The sequence below is a fragment of the Pediculus humanus genome, genomic scaffold (genome assembly GCF_000006295.1).
Source record: "Pediculus humanus corporis 1103172108215 genomic scaffold, whole genome shotgun sequence".
Lineage (NCBI taxonomy): Eukaryota > Metazoa > Arthropoda > Insecta > Psocodea > Pediculidae > Pediculus > Pediculus humanus.
This window is the reverse complement of record NW_002987785.1, coordinates 130,302-146,784: the sequence shown is the minus strand read 5'-3', so window position 1 is coordinate 146,784 and position 16,483 is coordinate 130,302. Positions and strand designations below refer to the sequence as shown.

Sequence of the window (16,483 nt, the reverse complement as noted above, 5' to 3'; positions counted from 1 at the left end):
GTAAAATAATTTAATCTAATCTCGTGAGATGAAACAAAAAAGGCAGGCAGGTAGGCAGGCAAACATGTAGGCAAGTTTATCCAACCTCCTTTTTTTTTTATAAAATGTCTCCTTCGTTACCATTTCGACAAATTTTCCTGTTTTTATTTAATTTAATTACACGCATTACATGTAGAGATCATGCACTTGGGTAAATGTCCAATCATCATCATCATTATTATTAATTATTTCCGATTCTCACGTTTTAATACGTTTTCCCAATTTGACGAAACCGTTTCGCGGGGGTCGCTTCCCATTTTTCAAATCTTGTCCTCCGTTTTTATCCCTAGCATTGAACAAAACGTCAGAATCTGAATCCGTGTCGGATACCATGACGCTTTTGTTAAGAGCTATAAAAAACGCCATTTTTAAAAGGACGAGTATCGACTGTCTCGCAACAAACAACAAACAACAAACAACAAACAACTTACCACGCATTGTTGACTCTTCTTCGTCGTCTATCAGCGAATACCTTTGTCGTTTTCTCGGTTTTCGAAAAGGTTTTTGTATTAAACAAGTGATGCCCCAACTACAACCGGCCGTCACGAACGCACCCGCGAAAAAAACGATTATGACGTACAAAATGCTCCAATCTGAAAATAATAATAATAATAATAATAATAATAATAATAAATAATAAATAATAATAATAATTTTTCTTATTCTTTTAAATCTCCTTAAATTCGCACCGCAATTGGATTCTCCATCACCGAAATATTTCCTAACGAAACTTTGCATCCAAAAAGCTTCGCACAAGCATCGTCTGCTACTTTCGTCGCACGTTCCGTGACCCGAACAATTATTTTGGCAAACGACCGTTTGAATGTTGGCAACCGACAATTCTAAAAGACTAGAATCTTGTTTAAGTTTTTGTTTGAGTAGAGTCACGACTTGCGGACCCGACATGACGGTTTTATCTCCGGCTACGTCACCCGCGTAAAAGACTAGAATGGCACGACCTGTGTTGTGTTCCGTCGTTAATTGCCTACGGTTTAAGGTACGTCATCACTAATATTCCATTCGTTAAGACTATTAATAATAATAATAATAATAATAATAACAAATACCTAACGTGTATCACAGCATTTCTTAATAACAAACTCAATTTGGCTTCTAGCGATTGTTCCTGAGAAACGGTCAATGAACTCCCTTCGATATTTAATATTAATTCGACTAAATTTTTTAAATTTGGATCTGCAAATAAATAAATATGATGATGATGATGATTACCAATTATTTTATTTTAATTGTAAATAAAAAAAACCAACCCGGTTTGACTATGATTGAAACGGTATCTTCTCCAGACAAACCCTGATTATCGGTAACTTTTAATTTAAACACAAATCTCCCGGGTATTAAATCAGTCAACTGAAATCAAGAAAAAATTCAATCAATCGACGGTTAAAATTCGCCATTAAAAGAAAACTGAAAAAATTTAAAATACCCGTAAAATAGGAGACTTATCGGAATTTCCCAAAACTCTTCCCAAAGCCAAACTCGAACTATCTCGCGTCCATTCCCATTTTTTAATTGCCCAATCATCCGTTGATCCCGAACCGTTGAGAGTTATCAAACTCACGGGTAAAATAACCGTTCTGTCTCCACCGGCATTCGCTTTCGGAGGAGCATTTTCATCTGGAAAACAAAAAAAAAATTATTTAGTTCATCCGATAAATAATCAGAGATGAAAAAAAAAAAAGAAGAATTCGATTCGACCGACTTTGATTCACGATAACGAAAACGGAATCGGAAGCGCTATTTCCGTTCGAATCGACAACGGTCACTTGAAATTCGTATTTTCCTTTCGTGAGTTCCGTTGCATTTGATTTGGATGAGTTGGCAGGCGTGAGTACGGCTTTATTAGGTCCCGACAATTGTTCCCAATTGTACGATTCGATTTTTATATCACCCTTACTCATGGAAGCATCTAGTATCGTCCATGTGCGTGGTAGAGATACAATTATGTCTTCGCCAGCGTTCGCTGAATAAATAATAAATGATTACATTTATCGAATGGTTATAATTACAGGGGGGGGGGAAGATTTTTTGTACCTGTCGGAGGTTTATTCGTCGGAAGTTTGACGAAAACGTGAGTTTCCGCCAGAGAAGATTGACCGCTACTATCTATCACTTTTAAAACAAACGTATACATTCCCTCTTCCAAATTTGAAAGTTGTAGATAAGGCGTTCGAGTGTTCTAAAAATATAAATTTAATTAATACACAATAAAATGAATATAATAACAAATTTTTTAAATAAAAACCTGCATGTCGACAGCTTTATCCCGGCCGGTGTGCGTTCTCGTCCATTCCCACGAAACTATTCCCCTATCGTCGGTACTCATATTTCCGTTTAAAGTAACACTGTTTACCGGTAAATAAACTATGACGTCATTTCCCGCATTCGCTTCGGGGGGATAATCCGTTCCTTTGACGACGGTTATGTTGGCAGTTGTGAAATTAGAAGCACCATCGGAATCTTCAACCGTAAGCCTAAATTAACATCATTCGTTAATGCCATCCTCGAACCTTATTTCCATTTTATTTTTATTTACTCACTTAAAAGTGTAATTTCCAGGAATATTTAAATCTTTTAATTGTAATGTCAGAGAATCTCCTAACGTCGGTTGATAATTGAGAGGACCGCTTTGTAATTCCCAATGCCATCTGACAATTTTGTCATCGTCATAACTGGGAGACCCGTCGAGAACTGCTACCGTGTTTGGTAGTTTAATAGTCTGCGCAGCAGGAGTTATTATAACCACCGGTGGCTTATTAATTCTGTTTGCTAATAAAAAATAAAAGTATGAGAACAAGTTTAATTTAACGAGTAATTTTAAAAGAAATTCAAAAAAATAAAATATGAGTTTGAACTTACGAGGTAAAACTGTCACATTTGTAAATGTTTCTCCATATGCATCTGGAGCCGAGACGGTAACTTTGAATTTGTAAATCCCTTCAATCAAATGACTTAATTTTAAAGTTCCTCCACTTTGTTCTGTCATGACTCCAGTGTTACCACCTTCAGGTTGCACAAGTAATTTCCAATTGAAATTAAAATGCTCTCCTGGAATGAAACAAATTAATTATTATTTATATTTTTCATTTAAATTCATTTACCTTATGATTGATAAAAAAAAAAAAACCTGTTTGTTCTGATGGCACTGTATAAGCCGAAAGTGTGACTTCATTTTCTGGTAGTTTAACAACTTTGGGAACAACTCTAACAACTATCGGTTTCAGTGGCTTCGAAGATGTTTGTTCGCCATCGTTTAATTGTTTCGTAGTCTGAGACACTGATGGTTCGCTCAAATCGATTTTCAATGCAGATTCATCCCTGAAATTAATAAACGTTGAAAATGAGTCAAACATTAAAAAACAAAAGGATGGAGTGCATGTTAAAATTCATCGCAGACGATTCAGGGCAAAAATCATTCCAGACACTTACATCTTTGGGATGCAAGAGCCTGTTTGATCTCTTAAATAACCATCCATGCACTGACAAATACCATTTCTAGACCTACTAGATGCTATTGAAATATTTTCGCATATTTCATTTTTTCCGCAACTCATTAGCACCCCAATTTCACACGATCTGCCACCAGATGATGTGTAATAAGTGGGATCTAATATTGCAGACTCCTCATCTTTACCACTTTAAAATTAAAGGTAAAGTAAATAATTTCAACTTGATGACTCAAACTTAATAATAAAAGTCAATGTAAATTTGACTAACCTGTATTCGTCATCGGGTGAAGCTGAAAAATAAGAATCGTCCCAATCTTTCGAACCGACCGGTGATACCAATATCATTTTGGTATCTTGAAATTTTTCTTCCGATCTGAACTCTGGTAAACAGTCGTAATTACTAACACACTGAATCTAAAAAAATACATTCAGTCATAAACATATGCTGACTACTTATATTCTTTTTACATTTTTAATTTACACTTTTATTTAAATAAGTAATTACGTGAAAACATTTTGGACCGTGCATGAATACAACATTACAAGTTTTATCAGCACAACAAGCATTCAAACACTCCTGTATAGTATGAATTCCAATTTTATTTTGATAATTTCCAGCATATTCTTTTTTCTTTGGTACGCTTCTCCATTTGACAGAGTAAACTTTCGAACACATATCTGCAGTTATTGACTCTTCTTTAAAATCATTTGGATTTAAATCCAAATCGCCATATCCAAAAGAGGATTTGGTTAAAATATTAAAAATGAGCCCTTGAAAAATTAATATAAAACATCCTCCCATTTTCCTCATTTCTATAACCCCCCAAAAAGAAAAAATTAATCACTCAATTAAAAACAATCAATTATTAAACGGAATTAAAATATCAATCGGTATCAGAAATCGATAGATGTAAAAAATTCGGTTTAATATGTAATCATTACAACAACAAAAAAAAAAATCAAACACATTTTTAATTTGACGTAATTAAATAAACATCTGCATATATATAAATTAATAATAATAATAATAATAATAAATCGTCAATAATAAAAAATTTTTTAAAAACTTGCCTGTTAACAGATGGTTTATCGCTTAATTTTTCAATCAAGTAAAATTAAATGAAAAAAATTATCAAACAAGTCAGACAGAAATTAAAAAAAAATGAAAAAAAAAAACGATAAAAAAAAAAAAAATTTCACGGATTAATGATCATGTCGTCAATGTCATTATTATGTTTCACTGAAATCCATAAATTGAATATAAAATCAAATTCCCAATTAACGCACATTTTTGACACTTAATATACATATAAATATATCAGGGAATTTGTTTGGAGGATTTTTGTAAATAAACGTGTCACTAGATAAAATTTGTTAATTTTTATCTAGCAGGCGGTGGTTGCTCAGCAACGAAAATGTCCGATATAGAAGGTAATAAATTTTTAAAAATTTATATTTGTAATTTTTTTTTTTTTTTGTAATTTATAATTTCAATTTAACCGTCGTCGTTTATTTTTCAACGGTTTGTTTTTTTTAAACATATTTATTTTATTTTTTTTTATATATATTACAATTTAAATATTATTATTATTGAATTAATTTTACGTGTCGTGATTGATTGTTCGTTCGTTCGTTAAACATTTAAACAGTGGATGAGTTTTTTAATTTAAAGTCGTTAATGAATAATCAAATTTAATGTTACCAACAAATTGTTAATATACCCCCCCAATTATTTCGTACGTTTTATATATATATATATGTATGTAATTGTAAAAAAAAATTTTCGGATTTTTAAATATGTCATATTAAACAACTTCGTATAAAAATATTTAGTAGGTTGTGTAACCCACACGATTTTCTCCATTTGCAACTTTGATCCCTATATGGAAACGTGTAACCAAGATTCAATGTATTTTTAATTGTCATAGGTTTATTGATAATTATCCCTAATCTAACTATTAGAACAAAAAACAATAAAAACATGGCGTAAAAAAGAAAATTTTTAAAAAAAAAAATTTGTTTCTCCAGGTTTTGTGATAAGAAAACCAAAATGTTTTGTTCGAATGAAAAATTTAAAGTTTTCCCATAATTCCCTCTGTTTAAATTATCATTCGAAACATATCGAAACTTATTTTCACTCTCTCATGTTATCATACAATATTATCGCAAAAAAATAAATTTTCATATTACTACTACTCCTTATGTACATAACTTATTTGATTCAAATCGATTAAATAATTAATAGAATTTTTTTTCAAAGGGAAAATTAAAATAATTAAACAAAATTGAGTATTCGAATATTAATAAAAAAAATTAATAAAGTAAATTGTTGATGTGTGTATGACATTGTAAAAATTTAAAAATCTTTTACAAAATGGTAAAAAACATTTAAATAATATCTAATAATCAAATAAGAAAATTTTAATTAATATCGATAACTTTTTTTTTTTTTTTTGTTCATTGAAACGACTAAAAATGGACTTTGTTATAAATTTTCAAGGTTAGATTTTTCATCTCACCTTTTTTATACTTTTGTACAACGACGACAACAACAACAATTACTTTAATAATTTTTTTTTTTTTTGTTTAATAACCAATTTAGTTTTAAAAAAAATGTCTACTCATTAATTAACACACACACACACACAATTTTTTTTTAAACTAAACACTGTAAATAAAATTAATAATTAACGATTGTTACAAATTTTTATTTCATTATTTTTTTTACTACGATCGTTTTTGTTTTACGACAGAACAAAATAATTATTATTTGACTGCAAGTTGTGAATGATCAATTTGCTGTTGTCTGTTCTGTCTGTCGTGGGAGGGAGTTTTTGTACTTTTTATTTTTTTTTTTATTTTTTTTTTTTTTATCATTAAAGCCTAGTTTTTAGAATTTAAGAGAATTTACTATTTGCCTGTCCTAAATATCTTTTTAATAAAAAAAAAATTATTATTATTATTATTATTATTATTACATAATTTATTTTAATTTAAATTTAACATGTTTATTATTATTATTATTTATCCCAATCGTAAAAGAATAATTTTTTTTTTTTTTTTTTTGTCTTTCTGATTCATTTTAATAAAAAAAAAAATTTTAAGCATCATAATACATTTGAAAAAATAATAATAATAATAATGGGATTGTTATGAGAAGAAAAATAATAATAATAATAATAATAATAATAGTGTGTAGGCCTTTCGCGTAGTATAATAATAATAATACTTTTGAATACGCACAAGGTTCATTTTCAATGGTTTTTTTTTTTTTTTTTTTTTTTTTACGGTTTTTTTCCCATGTTTTGAGTGTGGGTGTGGGTGTGCGCGGGCTCGCGTAAAAACCCGTATTATAATTATCGACCCGATCGATTCATGTTTGTCTGTTAGTTAGAATTTTTTTTTTTTTTTAAATATTGAAATTTATTTGACGCCTTTTTCAGATGAACCTCCTTCAGTTTTATTACCATGTACAATATGCTCTCGTACGTTTAGGCCAGAGGTCCTCGACAGACACGTAAAAGTTTGCGAGAAAACATCTAGTAAAAAAAGACGAGTGTTCGATTCGTTTAAAAATCGCGTCAGCGGTACGGAATTAGAAGAATTCCTAGGTCCTGCTCCTCTACCGGGACAGGTGCAAAAACGAGTCGTGAAAAGTCCCGGGAAAAAAAAGGGATCGCCCAAATGGAAAGAAACACACGAGAATTTAATTGCCGTTTTGAGAGCGGCAAGAGGTGTTTCCCAACCCGCAGATAGCGTGGAACCTCCTAAACTCATAAGTAATGCAGGTAATTAAAAAAAAAAAAAAAAAAAAAAAAAAACTTTTTGACAACGATTATAATAATAATGATAATAAAACTGAGGTTAACGTTCTTTGAACTAAATAAAATAAACTACTACCATGAGATTTTTTACTACGGAAATATTATTATTATCGCATTTAAAAAAAAAAAATAATGAGAACGTTTTAAATTGATATTTTTAAATCTTTTTCAATTCGTTACTCCAAAGACAAAAAAATTGTTTGTTATCCTTGAACAACAACAACAAACAACACACTTCCAGTTAAAATCACACACACACTTAAATATTCAATTCGTCCCTGAAGTGAAGGGGGAGCAGGAGGGGGGACCTTTGGTTTAAAAATAAAATCTCACGTCTTTAAAATAAGTTCGGTCCCCCCAAAAAAAAAAAAAAAAGAATTTTATTTTATTATTAATTCAACACAGAAGTGAGTGATTCGGTTAAAAATTAATAAAATAATAATAATAATAATAATAATAATGATATCGTATTCAGGGAATGAACAATGTCCATCGTGTAATAGATTTTTCGGACCGAGAGCTTTCGATCGTCACGTGGAATTTTGCAAGGAAAAAACAGCGAGAATGAAAATGACTCCGTCGAAAGTGTCGGAAGCGCAAGAAAGATTAGAAGCGAGAACAAAGGTAAATAAAATTCCGTTAGATTTTAAGAGTGTAATCCACGTGTAATGGGTGTGGATGGTATGCACGTGTCGAATATTTCCAGTATCGGGCACCATTGTCGGTCAAGCAAAGATTAACGACGAAAGAAAAATATTCACCCATGCTTCCGAGGAAAGATTCCAACGAGATTTGCACGGCGTCGACCCTGGGCGTGTCATCGTCGGTTAAAACGTCACCCCCGGTTCCGGGGGTTTTAAATAGAAATTCTAAAAGCGTCAATCAATCGTCGTGTTCGACCAACAAGTCGACCCTATCCCGAAGCAATAGCGAAAGACAACGTTCGGTTTCACCGATGAAAAAAAATTCCCTCAGGTGATTTATTATTATCATTATTATTATTATTAAAAAGGCTGGAAAAACAATTATTATTATTATTATTATTTGAAATTTCAGTACTTCGAAATCTTTTCTAAAAAATGATCATTCGACGAATAGAACGATATCGAATCAATCGTCGAAATTGAAAGAAAATTTAAAGGAAAATGAAAATTCGAGACCGAGAACGGGTTCACAGATATCATCGCAAGAAAAAACCAGGTGATAGAAAATTTTTTCACTTTGACACGCACGCACTTGCACGCACGTGCACGCACATACTTTTTTTTTTCTCTCTTAATGTATAAAATGATGATGATGATAATATTTAATGATTACTCCTTTTTGTAATACGTCGAGGGAAAGGATCGCGATTTTTTTTTTTTTTTTTTTTTGTAGCAGAATGAAACGTCCATATCCGACATCCTTTTTCTAACCTTTTCAGAAATACTAATATTAAACTCCCTAAATTGGAAAATGAAACGTTGAATAAATTGATGATGATGAAAGGAAAGACGCCGAGAGGGAGGGAAAAAATGATGATGATGATGATGATTCCCCCCAAATCATCGCCAAATTGTACCTCGGATAACGAAAGCAACGTGACGATGGAAAGCGAAATGGGTGGGGGGGAATCGACTCGTGGAAAATTACCGAATAAAAATAAAAAATGTAAATGGAACAGTTCGGAAAGCATAAGTAAAACCGTTCAAAAGCCGAAAGGTTTTTTTCCGGCTGGAAAAAATTCAATCAACGGAAAATCGAACGCGAATCCGAATACGAATAAAGTGGAGGGAGAAACGTTAAAAGATAAATTGCCCAAAGTGAAAAATGAAAAATGGAAAATGAAAAAATCAAGGAAGCAGCAAAATAGGGAACAAGTCAACGATTTGAGCGTGAACGACGAAAGCGAAAGTTTTGGAATATTCGTTGCTCCTTGTTATCGCGTCACGGAACCCGGAAATTTACCCGTTTGTAAAATAACTCAAAATTCCCCGGGAAAATTTAAAAAACCCCCGGCGACAAATTGTGTCAAAAACGGGACCGACGTCGTTAATAATAATAATAATAATAATAATGACATCAAGTCATCGGAAGCCGTGAAAATGAAATCGCCGAAAAAAATAACAACGGATAAAATTACTTCTCCGAAAAAAAAAGAAAAAAAAATGCGGGCGGACGACGAAAGTTTGGAAGCGAACGTTTCGAAAGAAAATAAAAAAACGGGAAAAATTTTAAATTCGGCCATACCCAAACCGAAACGCGATGGATCGTTAAAATCCCATCAAGAAAAATTAATAATTACACAAAAAAAAACAAACGAAAATGATGATGGCGATGGGGATGATGGGGGGTATGAAAAAATGGTTGAAAAATCAAAAGAATCCGACGATGTCGTCGTCCAAGTCGTCGTCGACGTCGAAGTCGAAAAAGATGATGAAAAATTAAAAATTTCGCCACCGGAAGAAGAAGAAGAGGTGAAAATCATAGAGAAAAAAACGGAAGAAGAAGATGAATTTGAACAAGATTCGTTAAACGAGAAAAGGGAAACGATAAAAAAAAAAGCTAAAAAATGGCAAAATATATCCGAGATGTCAGTCGAGGACATAATGAAAATGTCGGAAGATTTTGACGTGTCCAACAGCAACAATGACAGCAACAACAACGACAGCAACAGCAACAACAACAACGACTGCTCACAAAATTTATCGGAATCGACCATTTGGGAAATTGCGGCTGAACAATTTTTAAAATCCGAAGAATCTGCCGTCGAAATTGATTCCCTCAACGAAATGAAAAAAAAAATAAAAATAAAAAAAAAAGATGTCGTTAAAAAAACGAAAGGGAAAAATCAAATCGTCGTTGATAAAAAAGAAGGTAATGTTATCAATAATTAATTAATTAATTAATTTGTACGACAACCACAACAGACAAACAAACAAACGACAACCAAACAAACAAACAAACAACCAAAGTAAATAATTAGATTGATATAGTATAATAAAATATTTTTGTAGGGAGAATCTAATATCATAAAAAAAAAATTTTCCAGATGATTTTATCGTTCTCCACGCGGCGGATCCCGCAAAACTATACGAAAATGATGCCGCAATGAAACTGAGCATATCCGAACCCTGTTTCCCGTATTCGGGTAAAACGGTTCAAAAATCGAAAGAGAAAACGTATTTGGATAAAATAAAATCATTCGATCTTTTCCTATTCAATTCGTTCCCGTGTAAACTACAGAAATTTTACAAGAAGAGAAAAAAATATAAGAAATCGAGGAGGTTGACGAGTCTGCCAAACACTATGCAAATCCGTGAGAAAACATTTCTCGCAAACGATTTACCCAAACCCAAACGGCAAAAATTGATAAGTTCGAAGGTTGACAAATTGGAAGAGTTGATGAATTTCAACGCGGAGAAAATTTTCGAAACCCCACCGGTTGAAGAATTCGAAGAGAAGAAGAAAATTTTCATTGAAAATTTAATGAAAAACGGTGGGAAATTTGAAAAATGGCACGTGGCAAATAATTTTCACGTGAAATTCACGCAAGATTTTCGCGAGAGCGTAGAAGACGATTTGAAAGAGCTGGAAAATTTGTTCAACGGTCGGAAAAAACGTAGGAGAAAATCATTTGCGAGAGAATTTAAAAAGGAAAAATTTAAAAATCTCGTCAAGCAGAAAAATAATAATGACGTCACTTTAAAAAAAAACAATTCGAAAAGTAATAATAATAATAATAATAGTTTCGATTATCGCGAAGAATTTTACGAAGTTTCCGGCAAAACGAATCGGAGTAAAAAATTTGAATATTTCGAAATTAATTTCGAAAATGATTTTTTCGATGAAAAAACGGAAACGACGACGAACCTTACGATTCCGGATTCCGAAGAAAAGGTAGAAGAAAAGGTGGAAATGAAATTACAATCTCCTCGTAATGAGAAAACGGAATCGAAAGTGAAAAAATTCGAATGTTTCGAAATAGTAAACGAACCTGTGAAAAAATCGAAAAAAAATAAAAAACCAATGGTAGAAGAACCTGAAAAGGAACCTGAAAAAGAACCTGAAAAAGAAGAGTACGATGATGCAATTGTCGGGTGCGGTAATCGTGAGGATTTAAATGACGAATCGGTCGAGGAAATGGAAAAAGAATCCGTACCTGTTTTTAACAGGACGTCAACTCCTAAAAAAAGTTTGCACGTGTTAAATAACGTCACGTCTTATAAAAGTTTAGATTTAGAAATTACGGATAATTTACATCGCGATGAATCGCGCCTAAAAAAAGCGACGACGACCGGGGAAAACGTGGAAGTAGACGTTTGGACAAACGATGACGACCCAAACGATTCGTCGAATTTGAATCCGTGCGAAAGCGAAGATTTAATAACGGTCGATTCATTGCAAGTTTTCAATCAAAACAGTTCTCTCGAAAACATAGAAGAGGTTGACGAAGAAGACGACGACAGAGCAGACGACAATGACGACGACGACGACGACATTCGAAAAAGTTTCGAAGTGGGCGACATAGAAATAGTCGATTTTATCGTATCGAAACCCAACACGGCAAAATTATTATCCGCAAACGAAAATTGTTTGGATCAATTGTTTCCGAAACCGCGAAAACTCATCGAAACGATAAAATTAGAAGAATCCGCGACGGTCGTTCACCTCGGGTACACGGCAAATTCTATATACGATCTCAAAGCGGACGTGAATAAAAATATAAAAGAAATTCATCAAATGTCGGGGAGTCGGGGACAAAAAACGAAAAGAGTCCTGGACAAACGTATGACAAAAAAAGAAACGATATTGCCGCAGATAAAAGTCAAAAAAGAAGACAAGAAATTAAATTCGATGATATCGTTGTTGGATTTGTGGAAAAGCAAAAAAAGGGAAAATGTTAATAATAATAATAATAATAGTAGTAATAATAATAATAATAATAATACGGATGTGGAAACGTATCGCAAAATAAAAACGACTTTGCCCGCGGGAAAATTGGCGCCACTACTGAACAAGAATTCATTTCAAATGTAATTCCGTTTCTTTTAAATATGGTAAACAGATTTCATTACGTAAAAGCGGAAGACATGTTATTTTATATCTCGATTCTAATCACCTAATCAACTCCTAATCACCTGATATCAACCTCACCTAATCATATCTGCTTATTAATTTTTTTTTTTTTTTTTTTTTTTTTCAATCATCATTCACGCAACAGCATTAATGAATTTTCTTTTAATTAATTTTAATTAGCCATAAGTTTTTTGTTTTTTTTTTTTAAATTTTACAGGCTCGAATTTCTTTTCTCATAAACGGATTGTAAAGAGCTTTGCAAGAAAATTTTTTTTTTTTTGTGTTTATGTGTAATTGGAATAATGATGAGAGAAAAACCAAAAAAAAAACGAAAAATTTTTACAGGAAATCTGCCGGTGACGTATACGATCCATTCAAACAAGCCGAAAGGCAAATGATGGCGTTATTATCGTGGCCTTCAATGACAGACATCAAATCACCTAATAATAATAATAATAATACCAACTCATCTCCCAAAACCAAAAAACAAAATTCCAATTTAGAAACATCTCCCACGTCCGCATTTAGTAAATATAAAAATGAAAAAACGACGTCACCGACGACGACGACGACGACGACGACAAAAACATTTGCCGCGTCAAAGGTAAAAAAAACACCCAAAACGAATAATAAAAGTTTGTTGGACAAAGAAAACGAGAATAAATCGAAAAAGAATAGTAATAATAATAATAATAATAACAGGTTGGAAAAACCCGTGTACGAATCCGCGGACGATTGGGAAAAAATATTTGAAAAACATTTCGATTTCAATCAAAACGAAATGAACGAACAAATGACGAAATCGATAAACACGGCTTTGGACGAATTGTTAAAAAATTCAAATTCAAACAAAACCGGGATAACGAGAAGGAAATCGGGTTCGTTTGAAAAATCCCCGGGGAAAAATAATCAAAACGATTTTTTAAACGATTCGATAATAACGGAAATCTTGTACACGAGCACTCCGAAACAAAATATAAAAAATCCCCGCGGTGGCGACGTTTACGACGACGACGACGACGATGACGGCGACACCGTCGATTTAAACGAAACTTTAAATTTTTTAAAAAAAATGGCGGATAAAACGTACGACAGAATGCCTACGTCGCCTCGCGATTTCCTCGTCGTCGACGCATTTGACAAAAATAAAAAAAAAAATCGAAATTCCGGTTTGAGTTTGAGCAATTTGAGTTTCGGGTCTCAAATATCGGACACGACACTCGCGGACGAAGAAGTCATGAGAAGCAATTTAGAAATCGTCGGTAAGGCGGCCGCGGCCGCCATATTGAAAACGCCGCGTAGAAAATACGCAAGATCTCAATCTGTTTTCGAGGAAAGAAATAAAATGTTATTCGCAAAGACTTACGATCCGAATTTATCGTCGTCGGATGACGATGACGACGACAACTACGACAGGGACGGGGATTCGTTGCCGAAAATAATAAATAATAATAATAATAATAATAAAAACAATATTAAAGAAAAGAAATATCCTACTATCCGTAACAGTAATAGTAATAATAATAATCCTAAATCCTTACCTTATAATCATCCTAAATCCGTACCTTGTTCCCATCTTTACAGGTCCCAGTCTGTTTTTGAAAGCAAAAACAAAGGCGATGGAGATCACACGGATGATGGTGGAGATCACGTTTCCTCACCTGAAAATAATAACAATAACAACATGAACAACAACAGGAATCGAAAAGGCGGGAAATTACTAAGCGGCGATTCGGCTTACAGCAGGTGAATTTTTAATACGAATCGGGATTTTTAAGTACCTGAAAAAAAAAAAAAAAAAAAAAAAAAAAATGAACGGATCCTTAAATTTTTTTTAGCTTAAACAGGAAATCACCGCAAAAGCATCATAATCATCATCATCATCATCATCACAATCAGGAGGATCGACTCAGTTCGACGAGCGGATCCGATCAATCGATACATTCTTACGGGAACAACAACAACAACAACAGCAGCAGCAACAATCAAAATGATGAGAAAACGTTGAAATCCTGTCACGACGAGGAAAATGTCGTTGGGAAAAAAAAAGAAAATCCGGTGTTTAAAATGTCGAAATTTTGTCACGAATGCGGTTCGAAATATCCGGTTCCTGTGGCCAAATTCTGTTGCGAATGCGGCGTGAAAAGGCTCATCATATGAATTCCTGGAAAATTTTCCTTTTTTTTTTCTTTTTTTTAATTTTTTTTTTTTAAATTTTTCTTTTTTTTTTTTTTCTAACTCATTAACTTTAAATTTAATTTTTTTTTCTTTTTTTTGGGGGGAGGGAAGGGGAGGGGGTTTCAGAGGTCAGTCACAACTAACATGATTAGCACACGCGCCCACACATACGCTCTCTCATTACATCTCTCTAACTTTTTTAAATATTAACAAATTCAAAAAAAAAAAAATAAATACGGGAGACGGTACTGAAGGAGGGATTGTAAATCGGGGGTGGGGGTGGGGGGAATAATTGTTACCTTTTTAACGCGAATAATAATGATAATGATAATGATAATAACGACAAGGTCTTCTGAACGATGTCAAAATTGTTTTGGCAAAATTTTTTTTTTTTTTTTTTGGGGGGGGGGTTTTTTTGTAAAAATTATAAAAAAAATTCAAGTCATTAATAATAATAATAATAATAATGATTGCGTTTGAAAATTACCTTATTCCATTATTATTATTATTATTATTATTATTATTATTATTATTATTATTATTATTATTATTATTATTATTATTTATATTATTATTACCCGCGTTATAAAAGGTCGTAGTTTTAATTTTTTTTTTTTTTTAAATTTTTTTTCTCTCTCTTTCTCTCTCTCTCTCACTCTCTCTCGCTTAACCCAAAAGTATTAAATTAATTGATTAACAATTTTAAACTAATTTATTATTATTATTATTATTATTATTATTATTATTATTATTATTATTATTATTATTATTATTATTATTATTATTGTAATTATTTTATTTTATTTTATTTTTTTTATTTTATTTGTTGAAATAATTTATTGTTTTGATTTTTTTAAATATTATTATTATTATTAATAATTTTTTATAAAGTAACTGCTTGAGAAAAATAACAACAAATAATAATAATAATTAACATAAAAATTATTTTTGTTTAAATAAATTTTTTTCGCGAAGTAAATAAATAAATAAATAAAAATTATTATTATTATTATTAATAAATATGAGACGGAAAACTATTACTTATTAGTTTTTAAATTGATTTCAAAATTATTAAAATTATAATTATTATTATTATTATTATTATTAATATTGTTATTTTTGAATGATTTGTCTTTGTTAGGGGAGGGGGCGGGGGGGGGCAAAATATATATATATAAATATATACATATTGAGTGTAACGATAATAATTAGTAATTAATTAATTAATTATTAATTAATTAATTACTCGGGTTAATTAATGCCGTCCATAAGCATACATATATGTATTTATTTATTTATATATATATATATATATTTAAATAATAATAATAATAATAATAATAACTAATTATTGTAAAAAAAAAAATTTTTTTGCTTTGTTTTGTTTTGTTTGGTTTTTTGGGACTAAACCTTTTTTTAAAAGCTTTTAAAACCTGTTAAATTTGATCGCTTCAAATAAATAAATAAATAAATACATAAATAAATAAATAAATAAATAAATACATAAATAAATAAATACATAAATAAATAAATAAATAAATAAACAAATAAATACATAAATAAACGACTATGATGATTATGATGATTATGGTTATGATGATATTAAATAAAATTAATGTAAAAAGGTTTATGGAACAAAATTATTATTATTTTTTGTAACTACTAATACTAACGATAATAATAATGATAATAATTAATAAATAAATAAATAAAAAGTGTCCTTACATTTTTTTTTGATAATATTTTTTACATTCCAAAATGGTTGTAAATCCAAAAAAATGAAAAAGACTGGTTTTAGTTTAAAAAAATTTTTTTTTTTTTTAATTTGACATAAAAGCGATCATTTATTTATTTATTTCTATTATTATTATTATTATTATTATTATTATTATTATTATTATTATTATTATTATTATT

The 16,483-nt window shown here is 31.1% G+C and overlaps 2 protein-coding genes across 2 annotated transcripts; one reads left to right on the top strand and one right to left on the bottom strand.

Moving 5' to 3' along the window:
• Nucleotides 1–237: 237 nt before the first annotated feature.
• Phum_PHUM446300 (uncharacterized protein) lies at nucleotides 238–4,308 on the bottom strand (the record flags this gene model as incomplete). The annotated part of the gene is made up of 15 exons (XM_002429611.1): nucleotides 238–389; nucleotides 471–632; nucleotides 729–1,024; nucleotides 1,107–1,233; nucleotides 1,308–1,407; nucleotides 1,484–1,674; nucleotides 1,760–2,020; nucleotides 2,092–2,236; nucleotides 2,303–2,531; nucleotides 2,598–2,826; nucleotides 2,917–3,105; nucleotides 3,185–3,375; nucleotides 3,487–3,693; nucleotides 3,775–3,920; nucleotides 4,012–4,308. The coding sequence occupies 15 exons, from the start codon at nucleotides 4,306–4,308 to the stop codon at nucleotides 238–240; spliced, it is 2,922 nt and encodes a 973-aa protein (XP_002429656.1).
• A 2,455-nt stretch (nucleotides 4,309–6,763) lies between these two features.
• Phum_PHUM446290 (synaptonemal complex protein, putative) lies at nucleotides 6,764–14,548 on the top strand (the record flags this gene model as incomplete). The annotated part of the gene is made up of 9 exons (XM_002429610.1): nucleotides 6,764–6,827; nucleotides 6,950–7,294; nucleotides 7,806–7,954; nucleotides 8,037–8,305; nucleotides 8,387–8,530; nucleotides 8,754–10,186; nucleotides 10,362–12,345; nucleotides 12,734–14,134; nucleotides 14,227–14,548. The coding sequence occupies 9 exons, from the start codon at nucleotides 6,764–6,766 to the stop codon at nucleotides 14,546–14,548; spliced, it is 6,111 nt and encodes a 2,036-aa protein (XP_002429655.1).
• Between the last annotated feature and the right edge of the window lie 1,935 nt (nucleotides 14,549–16,483).